The sequence below is a fragment of the Cordyceps javanica genome, chromosome 6 (assembly GCF_051103115.1).
Source record: "Cordyceps javanica chromosome 6, complete sequence".
Taxonomy (NCBI): Eukaryota; Fungi; Ascomycota; class Sordariomycetes; order Hypocreales; family Cordycipitaceae; genus Cordyceps; species Cordyceps javanica.
Window position 1 is genome coordinate 1645482 of NC_139300.1, and position 22679 is coordinate 1668160.

General features: G+C 54.8%; 5 protein-coding genes across 5 annotated transcripts; 3 read left to right on the top strand and 2 right to left on the bottom strand.

Annotated features, from left to right (window-relative positions):
- Nucleotides 1-5911: 5911 nt before the first annotated feature.
- On the top strand, nucleotides 5912-9310 carry V2A60_008939 (transcription factor domain-containing protein; the record flags this gene model as incomplete). The annotated part of the gene is made up of 2 exons (XM_083260209.1): nucleotides 5912-7041; nucleotides 7099-9310. 2 exons carry the CDS (start codon nucleotides 5912-5914, stop codon nucleotides 9308-9310), a joined length of 3342 nt encoding a protein of 1113 aa, XP_083116335.1.
- Nucleotides 9311-10178: 868 nt separating this feature from the next.
- Nucleotides 10179-12233, bottom strand: V2A60_008940 (KRI1-like family C-terminal-domain-containing protein; the record flags this gene model as incomplete). The annotated part of the gene is made up of 2 exons (XM_083260210.1): nucleotides 10179-12016; nucleotides 12071-12233. 2 exons carry the CDS (start codon nucleotides 12231-12233, stop codon nucleotides 10179-10181), a joined length of 2001 nt encoding a protein of 666 aa, XP_083116336.1.
- A 565-nt stretch (nucleotides 12234-12798) lies between these two features.
- V2A60_008941 (Rab family GTPase VPS21) lies at nucleotides 12799-13600 on the top strand (the record flags this gene model as incomplete). The annotated part of the gene is made up of 3 exons (XM_083260211.1): nucleotides 12799-12876; nucleotides 12932-12995; nucleotides 13047-13600. 3 exons carry the CDS (start codon nucleotides 12799-12801, stop codon nucleotides 13598-13600), a joined length of 696 nt encoding a protein of 231 aa, XP_083116337.1.
- Nucleotides 13601-14582: 982 nt separating this feature from the next.
- V2A60_008942 (uncharacterized protein) lies at nucleotides 14583-17200 on the top strand (the record flags this gene model as incomplete). The annotated part of the gene is made up of 5 exons (XM_083260212.1): nucleotides 14583-14623; nucleotides 14674-14783; nucleotides 14837-15168; nucleotides 15221-15542; nucleotides 15597-17200. The coding sequence occupies 5 exons, from the start codon at nucleotides 14583-14585 to the stop codon at nucleotides 17198-17200; spliced, it is 2409 nt and encodes an 802-aa protein (XP_083116338.1).
- A 1348-nt stretch (nucleotides 17201-18548) lies between these two features.
- On the bottom strand, nucleotides 18549-22050 carry V2A60_008943 (1-phosphatidylinositol 4-kinase; the record flags this gene model as incomplete). The annotated part of the gene is made up of 4 exons (XM_083260213.1): nucleotides 18549-18829; nucleotides 18929-21428; nucleotides 21533-21719; nucleotides 21971-22050. The coding sequence occupies 4 exons, from the start codon at nucleotides 22048-22050 to the stop codon at nucleotides 18549-18551; spliced, it is 3048 nt and encodes a 1015-aa protein (XP_083116339.1).
- Between the last annotated feature and the right edge of the window lie 629 nt (nucleotides 22051-22679).

Sequence of the window (22679 nt, forward strand, 5' to 3'; positions counted from 1 at the left end):
GCAGGAGGCGTTTGCGCCGTGGCTGGCCAGCTGCATGATGATGCATTAGTAGTCACCGTATCACATTTAACGTGCATGGACGCAAGAAACTTGAGTTGTAGGCCATGAATGTCATCTTGTTTCTTTCTGTCCCTCTTTCGGTTTCTCTTTTGTTAGTCTATCTCCCTTTTTTAATTCTCCCGGGCTCCCTCTTGGTCTCTCTCTCTTCTCTATTGGTGCTTGTCCTCTGTCGCCGGTATTCAGTAGCCGTTGCGTATTGGACGGGGTGGGCTCCCCAAGTTATTGGCACTCCATGCTATAATCACTTGGTACTTAATAATTCTTATCACTAAGTGGTAGTGTGCTACCAGGCGAGAAGGTTTGCCGCCAATGTCTGAAGCTAAGTTAATTAGCACTTATCAGCAGTGGCCATCCACACAAACTCGACGACGCTAGAAGAGTGATTGGCAGTTCTAGCCCCAGGAGCCCGAACGTGGGAACTGTACTAATAAAGTGCGGTTGGAGAATTTCCGCGCAACGTCGTCGTCGTGGCCGTCGCCGCCGCCATTCACTTGGCGTTTCTCGTCGACAAGGCAAAGCAGACTGACTAGCAAAACCAGTCGACAGCTCGGCATGAACTATCTGATTAGCCAGCCGCTCGACTTGGGGTGCTCATCGACCCATCCAGTCGTTTGCAAGCGCAGACATACCCAGTACCACCCATCCTTCCATGCATCTGTGCGTGCAGGAAGCTTGTGCGCGACGGAACAAGCCGCTCACACCAAGTTCGGGCAACGACTGCAGACGACTCAGTAAAGCGCCGAGTCTTGTTGAAAACCACTCAAGCAACTACTCAGTACGGTTACGTAGTCGGACATGGGCACGACAAATGTTCCCTTGCGTTTGGCATCATTCGCCGGGACGCGCGGGTAGCCGAGGCGTCGTCCCTACCAGTACATTACCAGTATGCAAACCACGGCTGCTTGACGACCGTGTGTGTTTATCGACCAACTCGTCAACTCGCCAAAACCCTCTCTGATCCCTGCCCACCAACTTGTGTACCATAATAGGTAGTGAGTTGCTTGGGCGGTGCTGGTGAACCCCCCAGCACGTGTGTGGCCGTGTCGTGTTGCGTCAACCACCCCGACACCGCAGGCAGAGAGTGCACCCACTACTGAGTACTACGGATCAGAGAGGCTACTCAGTACTGAGTACTGATAGGCTACGGAGTACAAAGCCGTGGACTGCGCAAATACATCGGTGGTGGCTTCGCCAAGGCGGCCAGACAAGGCTTCGATGCTGATTTTGGGGTTTTCTGCGATTAGCCTTTGACTCGATCCTAGGCCAACGAGAGTCCAGCCATCTGTACGGAGTACCAAGTATGGCAAGGCCGACGATGGGAACGGCGATGGAGACGAGGATGGAGACGGTGATGGGGACGACGGCGACTGTGAGCGAGGAGAAGCAGAAATCCAAGTAACCCGTGGTTGCGTTGCCTGTGGCTTGGGAAAAATAAAAAATGCAGGTGCAAAGTTTCCGGAGGAGAATGTCTCGAAGGATGGGGGGGGGGAGGGTCCCACAGGTAGGGCCCATTGCAGTTTTTAGTGCCTTTCTGGGCAGTCAACCAGTGACAAGTCTACTGGTAACCTTGGAGTCCTGTCGACCCACAATCCGGCGTACCTAGCGGCAGTCTAGGTTTGGATAGGTTAGTACTAAGCTGGGTACCTACCAGTAAATCACGTCTCTAACCAAGGTAGGAAGGGTTGAGGAGCAGGTGGGCAGGGTAGGTCAGACAGGGTAGGTTGGCAGCAAGGATACTAACAAGTACTACTGCAAGTACGGATTAGTTAGACGGGCGAGCTAAAGGCATGCGCCTCTGGGGTGCTTGGTGCTTGGTGCCTCTCTTCACCTACCAACCAACCTACTGGTAATTGGTCAATACTCAGTATGACGGCAGGATGGATATATTCAATATCCCAACGTATCTTGATTACATTGACCCTTAATGGAATGTCCGTTGAGATGCGGTATAGTTTAAAAGGGACTAGCTCGAACAAAAGGTATCTCATAAAGGTACTGAGTATGACAGGGTGCAAAACGGTCGTCTCGCACCCACTGAGTACTGAGTACCAGTCGTACGTCTCTGGCAGGTAAGTACTGAGTAGGTTGATTGTGGTAGGTTGAGGATGGGGCAGCTCAGCCCAGCTAGCCCTGGCCCGGGTCTTGGTGCACAAATACCCGCATGTGCTAGGCAAGGCCAGTACCGCCAAGTAAGTACCTTGGACACAGAGAAGCCAGTGGTGGTGTCAGTAAGTAAGTAATGGTGATGGCTGTTGGGCTGCCAAGTTGATAGACGGGTTGTACTTATTTTCTCTACTGATATTGAGCACCTCTTTACGGATTAATCTGTACTCCGTACCTAGGTAGGTAGATAAGTTAGGTAGGTAGTTGATGGCGGTGGGCGCAAGTCAACTCTACTTGGCGCGCGACCTTTGAGAGTTGGCCGACCTTTTTTTTTTTCCTTTGAAAATAAAAAATCTGATTCTTTATTAAATGATGAAGTTGGCTATATGATGGAATTTGTCTGTGCTTTTCTGGTTGTCGCTGCTGTTTGCTGCTGCTCTAATCCGTACTGGTACTCAGTACCGGGTACTCAGTTTTGATTCGTGCAAGGGCTCCCTGGCTAGCGCTGGGCTGCCGCGCACTGCGGGGTCCCCCAGGGTGCGCTCCTCTTTTGGGGGCGAACCGCCAGTACTATCTGCTAATACCAGGATTCTGGCCAAAGCAACTTGGCATCTTGCGTAAGTGCTGGCAGCACCCTGGCGGGTTGCCAAGGTACTCACCTGGCTACAAATCTAACCTACCTGACTGCCTACCCAGGCACAGATTTCTTGACTCTACTGGTTCTGATAGGTGCCTGGGTCCATCTCTGGGTGCCTGGGTCCATCCATGATCTAGTATCCATCTCCTGGCACCAGTGTCAGTACTCAATATCAGTATCCTCCAACAGCATCTCGCTTTGCTGGCGATGCACCCGTCTACTCATATTGGTTCGGCCCCAAGAGGTTGTCGCGAAGCACCACAGTCTGCCAGTTTGCAGTCTGGCGGACTTTTGCCGTCTGATTCTTTCTTCAACGCTCTCGGATCATGACCGCCCATAGAAATGCTCTCTCCTTTTTTTTTCCTTAAGGAATTCGCTACTCGGGTAGCGAGATGTTTTGCAGAAAGACATATTGGGATACCAATGTGACAACTGACAAAAAAAGCAGCGCCAAATGTGCAGGGCATGTACTCGTCAAACACGGCCACCGACACGTCTGTACCAATCTACTGAGTACTTACTGAGTAGCTAACTTACTTACCACGCATTATCATACTTGGAACTGCTGATCCGTACTCTGTCTACTTAAGTATAAGTCACCCCAACAGTACTACTCATAGTTATGACCGTTTTCCACTGCTTGATTCTCTGGTCACACCCCAAGACGCGCGCGCACGCAAGTACGCACCCGCATACACATAACACCCTGCATCGACTTTGATACACTCTTTGAACTGAAAAACGGCAAGACCCGCGCCAACAAGTTGGGACTGGACGATTCAATGCTCCGTTGCGCTACCAGTACGCTGATACTCGGTACTGATACGTGCAACCTGGATCCCTGTCGGCCGCGACGCCACCGTACAACGCCACCGAGTACTTACCAGTATTACTGAGTACTGAGTAGCACCAGTACCAGTAGCCATCATCACAGACGGCGACCCCTCTCCTCCCCGTCCTACACGCTCATTGCCTCACCCCGTGCCCATGGGAATGCCCCTGCCAGTAAGTAGGCCGACCCCAGTAACGGACATGGCAGGCATTGGAGCATGAGCCTCGCCTCGCCCCGTCTTCTCAATACCCGCACCAATGCTCTCTGCTGGTGACTGGCTGCTCTCCAAAGCACCAAGTATCTCTCTCTCTCTCCCCTTCTCTTGACCCTGGCCTTGGTGGTCGCCCCCATTACCCAGTACTGAGTACGACTTATTTTTTTTTTGTCCTTGAACGCCCCCCCTCACCCCTTCAGAACAAATGGTTGAAATGCACACACCAACGGACGGGCGGGTGCTTCACACCTCTTCTCCGCTTCTAAGTATTTTACCCTGCCCGTGTGTTTTGTTCTGGGTGCCTGGCACTGCCTGCTAGTCTGCGCATAGCCCAGGCGACCCATGCTGGTAGCTGTTCGCCGTCGCCGGCCAAGATGGACATTTTGATATAATAACTGCCCCGTATGTCGCCCCTCTTTTCAATATGTGCGCCCGGCGGAGACCACCATTCTTCGTATGCATATATAGATGTATACTTGTGCTATTCGTCTTCTTTTTTCGTCTTTTATATCTAAACGGCGACTCAAGTCCAGAGCGGTGCGCAGAGTACTTCGAGAGTGAGAGAGTGAGGGACAGCCTGCGGACCACCAGTCTAGGAAGCTCCACCCGCCATACCCCGAAACCCACTGAAGCTAGCAACGCCCGAGGAGCTCCGTACCAAAGTTACTTATATTTACCTGCGTTAGTACTTGTTAAGTAGTACCTCAAGAAAAGTAAACTACTCAGTACTAAAGTACTGGGTAAGTAGGTAAGTACCTGTCAACGGTCGCCTTGAACCTGCCCACCGCAAGTACCCCTGCTATTTGGCAATGGATACTCGGGCCCAATCTGGTGCCGCCGCAGTTGTCTTCACCCAGAACTGGACATTGCCTACGGATTGCCGAGTGCCTTTATTTTTATTTTTATTTTTAAAACAACAGCAGCAACAAGAGGAGTAGCAACAGCATCAGCAACAGCAACACCAAGAGTAACAGGAGGAGCAGCAGGGAGCAGCAGGGAGCAGCAACAGCAGCAGGGAGCAGCAGCAACAGTACCACCACTACCATCACCTGGTCCTCCTCCTCCTCCTTCTCCTCCTCCTCCTCACCTCCACCACCGCCCACCATCGACCACCACACGCATCCACCACGACGCTGCCCGCCGCCTACACCTACCCTGCCTCTCCACCACCACCACCACCACCACCACCATCACTACTTACCAACCACACCCATCAATATCAACCCACGCCCACCTCTTCCTCCAACTTTTACTACCTACTTACCTACCTACCTACTCACTCTACTCTATTTACTACTTTACCATTCTTGGTACTCATCCACAACGCTATCCGCTCGCTACTTCTACCCGCCGCCCATCGCTGTCTCTCGCCTTCTCCACCGTTTGGCTCCCCATCCCATCTCGCGGCCTCTTATACTATTTCACCCCTCCGCGCCTCCTCTCACCACACCACCTCTTTTGTTCTCCATCGCCATCTTCTTGTCGCTTGTCGCTCATACTGGTCGACGCCTGACCCTCTCTCGACTTCCTTCTCTTTTTTCCCTCTCGCCACTATCATCTGCACCTTTTCTTCATTCCTTGCGCTGCTGCGACTCCGCGACCGGCTCTATTACCCCAGTCTACACCTCGCCGCCGTCACATCATCCACGTCCTCCAGCCCTTTGTCCGCCTACAGTCTCCAAGCACGATATATAAAAAAAACCTCGGTCAGACGACGCTCTTCTTCCGCCTGCCTGTCAAACCTTCCAAGTCCGCCGCACCTCGCCGTTGCCGATAGTTGCACGCCTCGCCGCTTTGTGCTCCGTTGCACGCTACTCCATCCGCGCGCGCATCCGCCTGCGCCCGTTTCTGTGCTACTGGGAACTACGATCGATCTCGTCCACCTCTCCCGCCGCTCGGCCAGAAGTCTCTCGAATTCTCGCCGTACCTATTTATCTCGCTCTCGGCGACAGACGTACGCACAAGATTTGCCTCACACACCATCTCCTGCTGCTGTCATATCCCCCACAGCTTCTGCCGCTCTGGTAGGGGCATTGGTGCCCTCTCCCCGCTGCCTCACGGCAACATGTCCGCTGGCCAGCCTCTGCTCAACCTTCCGCCACACTTCCAGCATGCTGCTCACCCTCATCTTGCAAATCATTCCCATCTGCAACCAAGCATAGACGGTGCCGCCTTTTCTCAATCTGGTCCCGGCGCGAGCTCCTTTCCCTCCGCCATGGACCCCTCTCAGTTCAACGATTTTTCCTTTGCCTATGCCAACATGTCGGGCATGGCGGATCAGTCGGCGTCCGCCTTTGACGACCCTTCTGGCTCCGATCATTTCTCCCTTCACTCGACAATGGCACCTGCCTCTGTCAGCGGTGCCAGTGTGAATACACTGACGGCCGCTCCCACCTCTAGCTTCGCCGTAGATCCCTCCGCCTTCGCTACTGCTGGCATCGACTCGCTTCCCGACGAAAACGCCTCCATTGAGAGGCACTCTCCCAGCCACAACTCGGTCGGAGACGGCACAAACGACGACTTTGGCTTATCGGTTGCAGGTCGTGCCGACGGTACTGATCTTGGCAAGAGCAAGGTCGACAAGACCGAGACGCCTGCTTGGAGCGAGCTCAAAACAAAAGCCGGCAAGGATCGAAAGCGTCTGCCTCTGGCGTGCATTGCCTGTCGCCGCAAAAAGATTCGCTGCTCCGGCGAGAAGCCTGCCTGCAAACACTGCCTCCGCTCTCGGATACCCTGCGTTTACAAGGTAACCAGCCGCAAAGCGGCACCCCGTACCGACTACATGGCCATGCTTGACAAGCGTCTCAAGCGCATGGAGGAGCGCATCATCAAGATTGTACCCAAACCCGACCAAGACAATCTTTCTCCCGTGACTCGTGCCGTGGTGAAGCCTGCAATGCCGGGCACCACCGCCGCCAACAAGGCTGCTGCCAAAAAACGTCGTGCCGACGAAGCTTTCTCTCCAGATCTTGAATCCTGGGCAACTGCACCCTCCAAATCCAAAATAGGTAACGGTGACAGTCCTCCCGTCGCTATTGACTCTCACGATAAGGAAGAGAGCAAGCTCCTCCGCGAAGGCATCGACGCTTTGCCGGCAAAAGAAACCCAGCAACACCTCGCCGAGGTCTTCTTCGATAGCGTCTACGGCCAGGCGTACCATCTACTTCATAAGCCAAGTTTTATGCGCAAGCTCAAGTCAGTACTTCGGATTTAGGCCTCAACTCGACAATCAGACTAACCCGATACTTGCAGGAACAACTCTCTCCCCCCAGTTCTTGTGCTGTCTGTTTGTGCTGTATCTGCCCGATTTTCAACAAACCCTAAACTCACAGTCACGTCGCGACCATTTCTTCGTGGAGAGGAATGGGCCCAGGCCGCAAGAGAAATTTGCACCAAGCGTTACGAATGGCCCAACATGACGATATTGACTTGTCTCCTCATCCTCGGCCTACATGAGTTTGGTACCTGTCACGGTGGCCGCAGCTGGGCACTCGGCGGCCAGGCCATTCGTATGGCATACGCTCTCCAGCTGCACAAAGACCTGGAACATGACCCTCAGAGCAAAGGTCAAAAGGTGCCTCTCAGCTTTGTCGATCGAGAAATTCGGAGACGCATCATGTGGGCCTGCTTCCTCATGGACCGCTTCACTTCGTCTGGCACGGACCGACCCATGTTTATCTCAGACGACTCCCTCACCATACCCTTGCCTGTCAGCGAGCGTTGTTTTCAACTAGACATGCCTGCCCAGACAGAGCTGCTGGATGGTAGGCCGGGACCGCCGGCCGTAGAGGGTCAACCGTTAGACGCAGATCTTCGCGGCAACATGGGACCGTCTGCTTTTTTCATCCGTGGAATCGCACTTTGGGGCCGCATCGTCACGTACAACAACCACGGTGGCAAGGATCGAGAGCAGCTTCCCCAGTGGGATGAACGCTCGCAGTATTCGAGACTCGTGCGTGACGTCGAAGAATTGCTCCACACGTTGCCATCCCAATTGCAGTACTCCAAAGAAAACCTCGAGCTGCACATTACCGAGAGAACCGCCACGCAATATTTATTTATGCACTTGACTATACATCAGAGCCTACTCTACGTTTGCCAAGCAGCAATGAGCACTAACCAGTCTAACCCGGACGCGCCCAAGGACTTTATCCCTCGTCTGACCGCCAGGACCTTCCATGCAGCCAACAGTATCTCTCAATTATTAAAGGATGCTGACGAGCGTCAGTGCTTTGTGACGGCACCGTTTGCCGGATATTGCGCGTTTTCATCGTCGTCTGTTCAAATTTACGGCATGGTTTCTGGAAACCCAAAGCTCAAAGTAGCCGCCGAGGTGCACCTTGCCATCAACATTACATACTTGAAGAAGATGATGAAATATTGGGGCATGTTTCACTGGATGGTCGACGACATTCGACGCCAATACAAGAACGCCTACGACGCCTCTCGTCGTCCTGGCATGAATGGAGCCGTACAGAGTCGGCAACCGCTGCTACAGTACGCCGATTGGTTCAATCGTTACCCTTCTGGCGTGTCCAATGTCGATTTCATGGATCCAAACGTGCCAAGACGCGCCGAGGGTGGAGAGGACGCCGTCTTGGAACAAAAGCCGGAGCTGCATTCTGTTGGAGAGTTTCTGGAGAATCTTTCCCCTGCTTCCCACGCTACTGATGGCAAAGACCCGAGCAGGACGCCCATGCAAAAACGAAAGACGGTTTCCCAGAAAAAACCCTCGGCCGGAGTCACACCCCCAGGGAAGCTCGATATGCCGACGCCGGAGGCGCGACAAGCATCTGCCGCGCCCACCCCTCGCAGAGTTTCAGAACAGTCTGGTGGTACTCCTCGTATCCAGGTTGATCAGCGCAAATTCTCAAACCCAGGGAATTCGCAGCCTCCCATGGCGTTTACCGCGCACAGTATGCCCGCTCAGTCGCAGGCATACATGTCGACCATGTCACCCATTAGCCCCAACAACATGGCGCCATACCCGTCGCAGCCACAAATGCCATTCTTTGCCGACATTGTGCCTCTCGGCATGGGAGGTCAGGAACCCGGGCTCTCACAGCAAATGTTTGGTATCGTGCCTGGCGGTATGAATGCACCACCGCAGGAAAGCAACAACGGCTGGCAAGGCATGCCCAATGGTAGCCAGCACAACTCGCGCCAGAATTCGGCAGCTATACCAAAGAGTGAGAACGGTTCCATTCCGCAGCAGCGACATCCATCCCAACAACAGAATCCCATGACGGCGCCGACTATGAACATTTTTAACTCTGCGCCAGATAGCTCGTGGTTCATGGGCTACGATATGGAGCCAACAGAAATGAACCAAGATATGAACATGGCCAGTAGCGGCATGGACAACTTCGGCATATTTTCTGGCGGCAATAATGGCAACCCTGGAAACGGTAGCGGCATGCCCCAGCCAAACCACATGGGTGGTGGGCTGCAGCATGGCATGTAGAACATGACAGCTATACGTGCTCCGCCGACCAACATGGTGGCAGCAATAAAAGGACGGGGCAATTGTTCTCACCACAGAAACTATTCCCCTCTATTTGATTTTTTGTCTTTTCTTTGGACCTTTGTCTATATCATCTCAGAGAGCATTGCTGGCGGGTATATTTATTTCGAAATTTCTTGTTTGGGTTGGAAGTCTGGTCGTTTTTACTCTTGGCGTAACTGTGCGGGCTTGTCTTTTTTTTTTCTTTTTCGTTTTCCTCCTCGTTTGCGCTGCGCGGTTACAAGATTTCTCCCTCCCCTTTCGCATCGTCCCCCGGCTGTGGGTAGGCGACTGGTTGAATACTTGAAAATGCTATTCCGAAGAGGAAAGAGAGAGAGAAAAGGTCGGGCAGAGTTTCTACGGACTCTCCCGTTTCCTTTTGTTATATACTAATGAGACTAAAGAAGGAAGGATGACACCCCGAGAGAGGGGGAAGATGGGATTGTCTCAGAGACTCGAAAGAATATATATGATGATGTAAACAAATACCACAAAGTCAACTTTTTTTTCTTTTGACCCTTTTGAGAGAGAGAAAAGAGACACGTCCATATATGTGTGTGTGTGTGTGCGTGTTTGTGAGTGAGAGTGCTGTTTGTCATGCTACTTGTCCTGCCGGTTCCTTTTTATTCGCGATTTGCTCAGTTTGCTGAACGGAATGGATGGAAAAGAAAATCAAGTCATCTTCTGATGCGCCTTGACAATGAACCTAAATTTCCCTCGCACTATGCTCTCGTCGCTATATACAATTTGCTTGCCCCCCCCCCCCCCCCCCAAATATAAAACGAAAGAGATTGGATCATAGATGGTACAAACAGGAATGCTGCCAATTTCATGCCTCCGTTGCTGCAGACTTTTTGCTCTTGGACCGCTTCCTCTTCTTCTTCCCGGTCGCTTGCTCCTCGTCGTCGTGGTGCTGCGACTTATCCTTGTTCTCCCGTCTCCGTCGCGGCTCGTGGTGCGGCTCGCCGCCGCCCGTTCGGCCCCCCTCCCCGTGGTCGTCATCGTCGGCGTACCGCTCAAAGCCAAACGTGGGACCGGTGCGCTCGTAGTCGCGCCCAAACGTGTCGGCGCGCCACTGGCGGAGGCGGGCCTTCTTGCCGAGCCTCTTGCGGTCGCGGCGCTTCTTGTCGGCGTCGCGAAAGGACGCGAGCTTCTTGAGGCCGGCGAACTCGTTGAGAGCCTGGTCCGACGGCGCGAGGAGGATGTCGCGCGCCGTCATGCCAAACGCCTGCGGGGAGGTCTCCCGGTACCGGAACGGCTGCACGGAAGAGGACGACAAGGAGGGGTCCGAGGCGGAGGCGGAGGCGGCGAGGCGTGCCGAGTCCCGCAGGAGGTCGTGATCGGTGAGCTCCATCTTGGCGTCCACGAGTGCCTCGAGCTTGGCGCGCTCCTTTTTGGACTTTTTCTGCGCTTCGATGCGCTCCTTTTTGATGTCGGCCGTTTTGCGCTTCTTCTTGGCGGGGGCGGCCTCGTCCTCGTCATCTTCGTCCTCCTCGCCTTGTTGCTCCTCACCATCGCTCAGGGCAAATTTGGCCTTGGTCTCCTCGTCTTCAAAATCGGGGACAATGTCGTTAATGTCAATGTCATCGTCCCACTTGGGCTTCTTGGGCTTTCTCTTCTTAGACGACGAGGCCTCTTCGTCGGAGCCGGCGGCAGCATCATCCTCCACGGCGTAGTAGTCGTCGCCAAAACGCTTCTGCATCTCCGCCTCCCAATCGTCGTTCTCCCACGCGCCATCCAGAAAGCTCATCCACTCCGCGTCCGAAAGCTCCTTGCCGACGGCGCCCGCGGCTTGCTTGATCTTGTGCAGCTTCTTCTCGGCCTCCTCGAGCTTCAGCTTGCGCAGGCGCGCCTTATCCTCGCTACGCTCCTTCTTCTCGGCATCTTTGCGTTCCTTTTCGAGCTCTCGTTGGCGCTTGCGGCCTGTGACTTCGTCGCGGCGGACGGAGCGCGAGTTGGTAATATCACGAGCGTATGACCGTAGTACTTCCCTGCTCTTCTCAGGGTCTTCGAAGCGCAAGTTGTAAGCCTGCTCAAACTCATCGGCACGGTCATCCTCCTCGCCCTCGTCAGACTCGAAAGCCTTCCACCGTCCGCCTTCCTCTTCCACCCAGGCTCTGGCGGCCATGAAATTGGACAGGAAAGTCTCGGGGTCCTTGTCGGCGTCTCCAACGTCAGCACCGGAAATCTTTATTTTGCTCGATCGAGAGGGATGAATGCCATTGGACGGTTTGGCCACCGTATCTTCCGATTTTTTCTTAATCATGAACCCATCGTCCGAGTCCGAGTCGCTTCCCTCTTCGGCGTCCTTTACTCCAGAAAGAAAGGCCTTCTTGGCTGCTTCTTGTTCTTGATGATACGTCTGAGGCTGCTCGTCCACATCGTCTGCTCCGGTGTCTCCCCGAAGAATCTTTTCTCTGTGGTAGTCGCGGAGGAAGACCGGTTTCTCCGACTTGTCCTTCTTGGGGTTGCTGCTGGTTTCGTCATCGGGCTTGTAGAAAGTTTGATCTTTGTCGTAAACTCGGGGGTCTTTATTTTTTATGGCCTGCAGTGTGGCAGATATCTGGGCGTCAAGGTCCTCAGTAGCGAGGAAGCCGTTCTCATCTTCGCTCTCATCGTCGGAAGAGTCTTCGTCGTCGTCTTGGTCGTTTTTAAACTTCTCTTCGACTGCGGGAACGGGTCAGCTAATTGCGATGCAAAAGGAAGAAATGAGACACGTACGTCTTTGTCTCTCTTCTCTCTTCTTATTGTGTTCAAAGCGGCGCGCGAACTCTGCATTTACCTGGAAACCAGACTCGACGGCGGCCCCGCCATTATCAGAGTCTGAATCGGAGTCGTCAAGCAAGTTGCGCTTCGTCGCTTTGGAGGCGTTTGTGGGCGCCATCGATGCAAAGGATCCTTACAAGCAATTGCAAATTGGAGAAGGAAAGTATGCGCCGGAGCACTTGGTGGTGAGCCTAAGAGCTTGCTGGATCTTTGTACACACTACTTAGATGCCTTACTTATTATGCAGTCCACCGCTCTGGTTTTTTTTTTTTTTTTTGCGGTAGATACTTTTCTGCCACTTGGAAACTTTTTGGCGGGGCCCGGCATGGGAGGCTACGGTGATGGGCCAACTTTTCGCCGGATGCTATCAAAGGCAGCCTAATTCAGCCCCACCACTAAGTCTGATGTGGCTGTTACCTGTGGCTGTGCCTCCGCCGACTCCAGCTATTTGCAGGTCAAAGGTCCAGCGCAAAACACTCAGTCGTCATCGCTCCAACGTTTCTACCTTTCTCTCGCCTACCTCGCAACGTCGACGATTTCCGACCCTAGGCTATCCTTGCTATCGCTCTGGATCACAAGCTCTATCACAGAAGCGGCTGCTCTAACCCTTTGTCGCTTGAACTTTATCCGCACGCCTGGGCGACTCTCGATACATTTGTCCGCTCGTCGGAGTAACTGCAATCATGGCTGATACCGGGAATGGCCCGAAGCCCAGCAGCAGTGTCAAGCTGGTGCTTCTCGGCGAGGCCGCCGTAGGAAAGGTGACTATTGCAAAGATCACTATTAACTTGACCACTCACGCTCACAATGAAATAGTCCTCGTTGGTCCTGCGCTTCGTCAACAACGATTTCCAGGAAAATAAAGAGCCCACTATCGGTGGTAAGTAGCAAACCTCTACAAGCACATATGCATACCTAACTTTCTATTCAGCGGCGTTTCTGACCCAGAAATGCAACCTTCCTACGCGGACAATCAAGTTCGAAATCTGGGATACCGCCGGCCAGGAGCGATTCGCCTCCCTGGCTCCCATGTACTACCGAAATGCCCAGGCGGCTTTGGTCGTGTACGATATCACAAAACCCACATCACTCATCAAAGCCAAGCACTGGGTCGCCGAGCTGCAACGACAGGCTTCTCCCGGAATAGTGATTGCGCTCGTTGGCAACAAGCTCGACCTGGCAAGCGAGGCTAGCGGCGATAACGGCGATGACGGCGACGATTCGGGTGATGCACGCAAGGTTCCCACGGAAGAAGCCAAGGCTTACGCGGAAGAGGAGAACCTACTATTCTTCGAGACCAGTGCAAAGACTGGCGTGAATGTGTCGGAGGTATTCACAGCCATTGCCAACGCAATCCCAGAGACATCCCTGAAGAGCGCTCGTGGCGCTGGTACCACCAACACCGCCACTCGCCCCGGAGAGGAACAGAGGGTCAACCTAGGAAACCCGCAAGAGGCCGGATCGAAAGATGGATGTGCTTGTTGAGCAGTTTTTATTGTCCGCAGCATGCTTTGTTTCACGACGTCTTTTATTGCCCAGCTTTGTTCATTGGTCAGACTATGATGCCTCAGCGCATGCTTTTGGAGTCGATTTATAATTTTACGGGATCATGAGTATATTTAGTTGCACTTCGTTTCCGTACTTGACTTAGATATTGAACCACTTAGCTCGGTACAGGGACCCAACGTTTGTTCAAATCTGATTGTAGCCTATATGCGCAGTACATGAAAGGGAACACCGTGGCGGTACAGCCGCATGCACTGTGCGATACCAACAACTACGCCGACCGGAACAGGTCCACGATGAGCTAGCGAGAACACAGCAGCATCCTGTGTTCTTGTCCGACGTAATTATACTGGCCACTATTGTTTCAGTACACGCAGCTCCGATCAACGGATCCATTTTAAGCCATTCAATTTTCGAAATATTCATGTTATGGCTATCGTCTCTATCGAAGCTCTGTGGAGCGAGGTCTAGTCGGGTGTGGCGCCTGTCCAACGATGAGTTCTGGGCCAGCGCAAAACGAAGAGACGCTCTGCCAAAACAATATTACTGATATTTAATCAATTTACACGCCGTTTTACCACTAAACCTCCTTGAAGTTGCCTCTACATCCCTTTCGCTCTCCCACAACCGTGTAAGACGGTAGCACGTGACTGGTGCGACTTTCAGAGAAACCAATCTACGGCCATCCACTATCGGCCCACTTTTGGCCTGTACCGCGTCAAACTTCTCGACTAGAGGCGTTTGCAGTCCAACCATCGGTTTTCCCGTGCCCAAATTTTAGCGATTGTTTCTGTATCACCGATCTCATGTGTCTATAAAAGAGGGCTGTATACCTACCTACCTACATGGCTTTTCTGCCTCGGGTATATTAATAGCAAGAAACTCTCTTCTCTGTACTGCCACCCTTGTTGCGGCGCAAAGTATATGAAGGGTCTCACAAATTTCCTTTGATCGCAACGAAATGGCAACGTCCATCACCGAGGCGCAGGCTGCGCTTATTAGGTAGGCTCAGTGACCCGGAACATCTGATCGATCATTACTAATTGCTGCAGCTCCCTGACCCCCGATGACATCCCTCACAAACTGCGATGTGCGAATTGCAGCAAGCTCGCTGTCAACGCATTTCGGTTACCTTGCTGTGAACAAGCCATTTGCGAATCATGTGAGTAAATGGCAAACCATCATAATACGTGAGATGATACTGACTTCACCCAGGTCACTCGAGCCTCCCACCATCCTGTCCTGTCTGCGAACACTCGCCTCTCTCTGCCGACGATTGTACGCCCAACAAATCACTGCGTACGACGATTAAGGTCTTTCTTCGCACCGCAGAGAAAAAACGAGAAGCAAACAAGCCCAAAGAAGTTCCAGAACCGGCTCCCGAAACTCCGGTCGAGGCCGCTACAGTGCTCAATTCCGGGAACGGCCAGGCAACAGCCTCGGACGAAGCGGCTGCGAATGGAGCCCAAGGAGCCCAGGCCGTGGATTCTGTAGCCCCCGACCCCTCAACAACACCCGCACCTGATGTGGCACAGGGTGGCGCAGAGGTAAGCGTGAATTGCCTTCGTCTCTTTCGACATCCTATGCTAACAAGCGAAGGCTACGCAGCAGCAGGAATCATCTGATGCTCGGCAAGAGGAGCCCAGGGCGGCCAACAACTTCGAGGAAGAAGATGATGACGACGCGGACGAAGATTCGGACGACGACGTGATCATAACCACGAAGCGGCCGGAACAACCGCCCCAGGTCGATGAGGAGTCAGAGTATGTCGAGGAAGACGGCCAGGGCGATGGCGGGAACGACCAAGAACAGGCGCCACATGGAAATGGGTTCTCCAACCAAGTATTTCCCGGAGGTGGCGACTTTAACCAGATGCAGATGATGATGGCCATGCAGAACAACATGGGCTTTCCGATGATGGGTATGTGGAACCAATCAAGGGTGTCAGATGTAATGCTAACACCACGTTCATTAGGCATGCCGGGCATGAACATGGACCCTATGATGCAGAACATGTTTATGAATGGAGGCTTTCAAGGCATGGGCATGAACGGCATGGGAGGGTATGGAGGCGGCTACGATAATAACTGGAACAGTTCTCAGTCATGGAATTTCGACCAGAATAATTTCAATCAAAATGGCGCTGGTATGAACACTGGTGACTTTGGGAACTTTAACTCTGGCTTCCAGGCAGGCTACAATCAAGGTAATTATGGCCAATATAATAACTATCGCCAGAACAATTATCGTGGCCGTGGTCGTGGCCGCGGATACTATGGAGGATATGGTCGTGGTGGTTTCCAGCAGGGTGGCAACTACTATGGCCAAGGTCAACTACACCAAGGCCAGAATGATCCTTCAGCTCAGTCGTTTTCGCAGCCGAGCATCCAAGGTGACGTCCAAAGTGTGAACCAAGACAAGGAAGATAGCCAGCCTGCCGATGCGCCTGTAAATGCTCCCACGGGCCCAAAGGCGATGCGCCAAGGCCTGCCAAATACCAGCCTGCACCATCTCCGTGCAAGGGGCTACCAGGTCGGCGACGGCGCCGCGGAAGGCTCTGCCGATGGCCAGAGTAGATCTCAGTATGATGATGCTGAACGCGATGCCGACGGAGCCGACCACAAATCGGCGCACGGCAACCAGGATCACGAACACTCTTTGGAACAGTCCCGAGCGACTAGTAGAGGCCATAGCCGCAGTCGCAGTCGCAGCCGAGGAGATAAAAGCTCCCATCGGCGAGGTCGAGACCGCTCGCAGACTGCTGACGGTGACCGGCACGACGAGGATGCGTACAGCCGTAGTAGAAAACACAGAAGTCGCAAGCATTCCTCCCGACACGACGATGAGGAGCCGCGATACGAAAGGGGCAGCGGCGAGCGATCGAGGTCCACCTCCCAAGAAGATGGGAAGAAGTCGAGCCGTCACAGCCGCCGCGAGAGAGACTCGGATCGCCACCGTGACAAGGACAGGTATCGCGACGACAAGTCAAACAACCACAAGTCACACAGGGACCGGGATAGGGAGCGGGACCGAGACCGAGATCGAGATCACTCGCGACGCAGAGAAAAGGACAAGGACAAGGACCGCGACCGCGACCGCGACCGAGACCGCGAACGTGACCGCCGTGATCGACACCGTGATCGCGATCGCGATCGCGACAGGGACCGTGATAGAGACAAGGACCGCCGCGAGCGCAAAGACCGCCACAGAGACCGCGACCGAGACCGTGACAGGGAGAGCAGGCACGATAGGAAGCACTCGACGGACGGCATCCCGGCGCCCGCCGAGGTGAGCAACGGCGGCGGCACCGCGGCCAAGGATCCCCACACGCTCGAGCGCGAGGCACGCAACCGCGAACGTCTGCTCAAGGAAGCCCAACGCATGGCGGGGCTGGGCGGGACAAAACGCAGCCGTGGCGGGGGCGGCGGCGGCGGGGAGGACGGCACCGACAGCACAGGCAGCCGCAAGGGCCGACGCACCACGGACGGGAGTCGTCGTAGCGACGCCGCGCCCGCCGTGGACCGCGACGACGATGATGGCGGCGGCAACGACCGCGGAGGCAGCCGGCGCTACGACTAGCAGTCGCTGTTGCTGGGCCGTGGGGCCCTCTGGCCAAGGAGGGTGACTCGGTGACGGGAATAAAGTACCTTGGAACCCCTCCTTCTCCCCTCGCGTAGGTGAGGGGAGTTGCTCTCCGCCTTGTTACAAATTTTTTTCTTGGTTTTTCTCTATTTTTGTACTATTGCATATACCCGTTAATGATGTTGGCGAAGCCGAAGAGCACGGGCAGCATTGCAACCCCCCCCCTCTTTCTCTTTGCCATGAAGAGTAGACAAGAAAGGGAGGGATAAAAATCCGGGGGCAATGCAAAGAGAGAGAGCAGAAGAAAAATTTGGCATGTAAAGTAAAGGATGTGTGTGTTGTTGGTGTGAGTGTGTTTGAAGCGCACGAGGTACATATACTGCGAAACAAAAAGGGGGAAACAGCAGCGGCGCAAAGAAAAAAAAGGATTAGCGGACATTCCAATATATTTGACTTGAACCGTTTCATCTCATGGGTATACAAGGTGTGCGTGTGTGTACGTGTGTGCGTATGAATGACTCGATACAAAAATTGTACGTTACGAACTTGCCATCACTTTTTTGCGCTTGTTTTTCTGCGTTCTTTTTCGAGCGAACAATGTTCTTTAAAAAGAGGACACCAGAAAATATCTTTCTCATCTCTCCACGGCAAAATACAAATTTTGAAAGGAGGGGGAGAAGAAGGGGGAGAATAAAGAACATGTTATCGTCTTTCTGCGCGTCTACCTACTTTTTTGGGCCACCAACCTCTCCGCTCTCTGGTATAAGTAAATATTTTGCCCTTCTATTTTCCTTGTTGTTCCCCTGCCTGTACCCATCATGAAGATTTAAAAGAAAAAGAGAGAGAGAGAGAGAGACAGAAATGGGAAAAAAAAAGAAAAGAAAAGAAAAGACAACGACACGTTGGCTCACGTTGCTGTGCTGATGCCGATTTCTGCCAAACAGAGTATTGGTAATAGATTGTGCCTAAAACACCCTCCCAAAACTCTTAACAATTGTAATGATTTTTTTCTTCCTTTTTCCTTCATGTTTCTCCATATACCCCCTTCAAAGAAAAAAAAACAAAAGTCAAAAACACACAACGCAACGAACGAGGAGAGAAAGGAATCTTGAACCCAGCCCACTTTCGAGAAAGGAGGAAAACAAAGGCCAAAAGGGAGAGGGAATAATAGGTTTGGATAGAAGAAAGAGATGAAGAAGGGGAAAAAAACGAAAATAAAAAATTCATGCCATGCCATGCCGTGTTTTCAGTAAATACCTTGTGTTCGGTATTGAAAAGTGTCGTAGCTGCGAGTCGAAGCCAGGTCAGCAATACAAGACGGATAAAAGGGCCGAGGCCAAAAGTTCTAAACCAAAAATTCAAGAGCGCCGCGCCAGGCAAACAGGCAGCAGGCAGACAGAGCAAACAGGGGAGGCACGTACAGTCGTGTATAGTAGCTTCCAAATGACTTGGCAATCAGGTCCGTCTCGACAAACTGCTCGGCCTCGTCGGCGCTGAGATGGATCTGGAAGCGCTGCCGGAGGGCGCTCGTGGCCGTGGCGACGCCGACGGCGAAGCAGGGCATCTTGGACTCTGCGCCCATCATGGCGACGAGGTCGATGATGTAGTCTGCCGAGCGTCGGAGCGCTAGACGCGAAGATGTCAATGATTAGCTGGGAAAGGCGGTTTTCCAAATAGAGTGGCAAGAACAGAGGTTTTATGGGGGGTGGGGGTTGCGCAACGTACCTTGAAAAGCCTGCTTGCAGAGCTTCTTGTAGTCTTCGTAGTCGGGGGAGCCGAGGCCGCCGAGGACGTCGACGTACTCGTGGGTGAGCTTGAAGGGGGCGGCCTCGAAGCCGACGGCGCCGGGGGAGTTTGAGAGCATGAAGCCAAAGTCAATGTGGACAATGTGGCCCTCGCTGTCGATGAGGACGTTGCCGTTGTGGCGGTCCTTGAGCTGGAGGACGTACGAGATGACGCTGTAGGCGGCGAGGGAGCGTTTAAAGGCGTCGACGCCGGCGCGGTGCGGCCGGCTGGCGGGCTCGCCAAAGGCCTTGAGGAAGTGGTCCTTGAGGGTGGCGATGCGGCGGCGCGGGTTCGTGCCGGCGTCGATCGAGGCCATGGTGAGGCTGCGCTTGAGCGAGTGCAGCGACACGCCGTTGGTGATGGTCTCGATGAGCCCCGACGACTCCCCCGTCACCAGGATGCGCATCAGCTTCACCCACACGTCCACGCCCGCGTCCACCCAGATCTTGTGGCACACGTAGATCAGCTGGCACGCAAACGCCTCCTGCCGCAGGTCCGCCCCCGTCTTGACAATGACGCTCACCAGGTCCCAGTTCTTCATCCACCCGTACGGCGACGACCGCCGGATGCGCTCCTTCTTGGCCTCCCATGCCTCGCCGAACACGGCCGCGCTCGGGTCGTCCCGGTCGCCCGCGCGCCGCTGCACCCCGCCCGTCTTGAAGTCGTTTTCCATGCGCTCCCGCCCCGCGCTGGCGTTGAGGTTCGTGTCCAGGGGCGCGTCCTCTTCCAGGTCCGGGTTGCTGGCTGATGCCGCCGCCGCCGCCGCCGCCGCGGTTTCGGCGGCAGCGGCAGCCGTGCTGGCTTTGGCCATAATGGTGTCAAAGGTCGGGCCCTGGTCATCGGCGTCGAAGCTGCGCTCCTCCAACGTCTGCATTGAGGCGATAATCTTGGCGCGGATGGCGGCCACCTCTTGCCTAGGACGCTTCCCGCTGGTGGCGTCGAGCTGGGCCAGCATCTGGGACGCGGTGCGCATGTGCGTGGCCAGCGCCGAAAAGTCGGGCTGGTCGGTGGACGCGTTGCGGTTCATCTGCAGCGTCATCTTGCGGCGCGAGCCGCCGGGGCTGCTGGACCGCGACCGGGACACGCCCGAGGTGCGTGGCGTGGCGGCGTCGAGGGTGGTGGACGACGTCGTCGCCCCGCTCGACAACCGCTGGTTGCCGCCGTACGGTTGCGGTTGCTTGGGCGCGGCGCGCGGCGCGTGGCCGTCGTCGTCGGGCGACTTGATGAGGGTGGAGCTGCCGAGGTCGCCCGAGGTCGGTTCGAAGACACTGTCCACGGCAGGCTCGGGGGGCGGCGTCGCCTGCGCGGACTTGGGGAGCTCGGACGACAGGTCGAATAGGCGCTTCGAGTTGCCGCGGACCCCAAACAGCTCGGGCAGTAGTCGCTGGTTGTCCGGCGTGTCCGGGTCGAAGGTGAAGTCTTCCCTGAGCACCTCGACCATGAGCAGGTAGGGTACCTTTTCGGCGCTGTTCAGGACGGTTGCTTCGGCCGGATTCAGGCGAACGATGCGGTGGTGCCGGCTCTTGCCCGGTGCGCCGTCCACGAGCGTGGGCGGGCAAATGACGGGTACATCAATCTCAGCGGGCAAGTCTCGCGCAATCAGGGCCAGCTCCGCACGGAGAGCGCTCATACGCGCCTGCTTGGGCACAATGACGAGACGGTTCGAAATGCCCTCGAGGGCCTGCAGGAACTGCGTCTGGGACCGAAAGTAGTGTTGCCGCAGCAGCCGCGTCTTCTGTATCGAGGACAGATCGCTAATTGTTTTGGCATTCTTGGAATGGTGCGAGTGTCTGCGGAGGAGGCTATCAGAGTGGTTGCGCGGCGCGAGGCCCGCGGTCAACGGCGGGGTCTCGGGCCTCGTCGTCGGCGGCGGGGAAGGCAAGGGAAGCGACGCGGAGCTTGACATGGCCTCGGCGGGGGTCATGTCCAACGCGGGCGGCCGCTTCACCTCCTTTTGTAGCTTCGATTTCGGAGACGCCGTGATGGCCTGGCCCATGGCCTTTGCGGCCACGGCGCGACCTGGCGAGGAGAGGCGGGCACTGGGTACGGTGGGGGCAGCGGCGGCGTTGCGAGCGTCCCTGGCACGTTTTGGTTTGGCGTGGAGAGCGGTGACGACTTGCGGCCTGCTTGGCGGTCTCGTGTCGTCGGCGGTCTCGCCGGACGTTGTGGTGTTGGTCACGGGCTGCGGCTTGCGAGCCTGCGCGACGGCGAGGGGGCCGGCCCATCTCGGGATCATGGGGAGGGCGACGCTGGCGAGGACGAAGCTGGAGAGCACCGTGACTGGGAGGACGTTTTCCTTTATCTTTTCGTGCCGGCCGACGTCGTTGAGGCCAAAGACGATGTGCTGCACCTTGTTATAGACTCGACGACATGTTTGAAAGGCGGTGGACTGCGGATTCGAGGACAGATCGTGGAGGTAGGTTTGAAAGAGCCAAAAGGTCTGGAGAAGGAAAGAGAGGAAGAAAGAAGAAAAGTTACGAGTCAGAAGAGTTGCGCGACAAGGTTGGCGTAGGAAAAGCAAGCAAGGGGCGCGCGGAAGCATACCAAAAGGGCGGCCGTGACGGACTCTTCGCAGAGATCGAGGAGAAACTCCTCGAGCGCCATGGACTCATTGTCGACGCTGATGATGAGGTGGCACAGCTGCGGCAGAAAGAACTCGATATCCTCGTAGGGGAATTGTCGCAGCTTGTTGCAGAGGACATAGTGAATGCCTACATGATCCGCGTAGCGCCTGTCAGGAAGCAAGCGACCCGGGGAAGAAAGGCCTCCATGTCAGTTGAACAAGTTTCGGCGAGGGGTTTAGAGGAATGGGAGGGCGGGAGGAGGAGGGGAGGGGCCTATTTTTCCTTCTTCTTCTTCTTCTTCTTCTTGTTCCTTGCCCGGTCAGGTCGCGTTTGTTGGGGACCAAGAAGAAAAAGAAGAATGAAATGAGCGGTGTGCTGATGGTGCTGTTGCTGCTTGCGGGCTGCGGATTTTGCTTACGACAGGTAGGAGACGGGGAGGAAGGGGTTCGAGTTGAAGACATCAGAGTCAAAGAACCGCTGCAGGAGCTCCCACGACATTGGGCCGTTCTGATTCGGGAGGAGAAGGAGGAGGAGGAGGAGGAGGCGCACAAAAAGGGAGAGGGTGTGTGTGAGAGGCGCGCGGGCAGGCGGCGGCGGCGGCGTCGGCGTCGTCGGCGGGCGTCGTCGGCGAGCGGGCGGGCGAACGGGGGTGGACTTCGGGGACCGGATTGGCGTGACCGCATTTAATTATATGACACGAAATGGAAGTGATTTTTTTCTTCTTTTGGCAAGAGGGAAAAAAAAATAAAAAAAAAAAAGAATTGACCTTCTTTTCCCTTTCTCAATTTCCCTTTCTCGTCGCTGGCTCGGGGAAGGGGGAGCTCCGGGCGTTGAAAGGGAGAGAGAGGGTTCCTTTTTTTTTTTTGCTGCTACGGTGTCGAGAAAGAGTCGAGGTTTGTGTCGGCGGCGACGGACGCGCGCGAATCTGGGCGGGAAATTGGGTGGTGTGTTGTTTGGAAGGTGGCTAGATTTCCCTAACTAGTCTCACAAATCGACGCGGGTTCGCATTTCCGGGGTGGGGGGGGGATGCTCTTTCGGTTTCTTCTGGGAGGGAGAGGCAAGGAGGGAGGGATGGGATGGAAGAGGAGGGGGGGACAAGAAGGTGTGTGGAGGCGGATTTTCTGGCA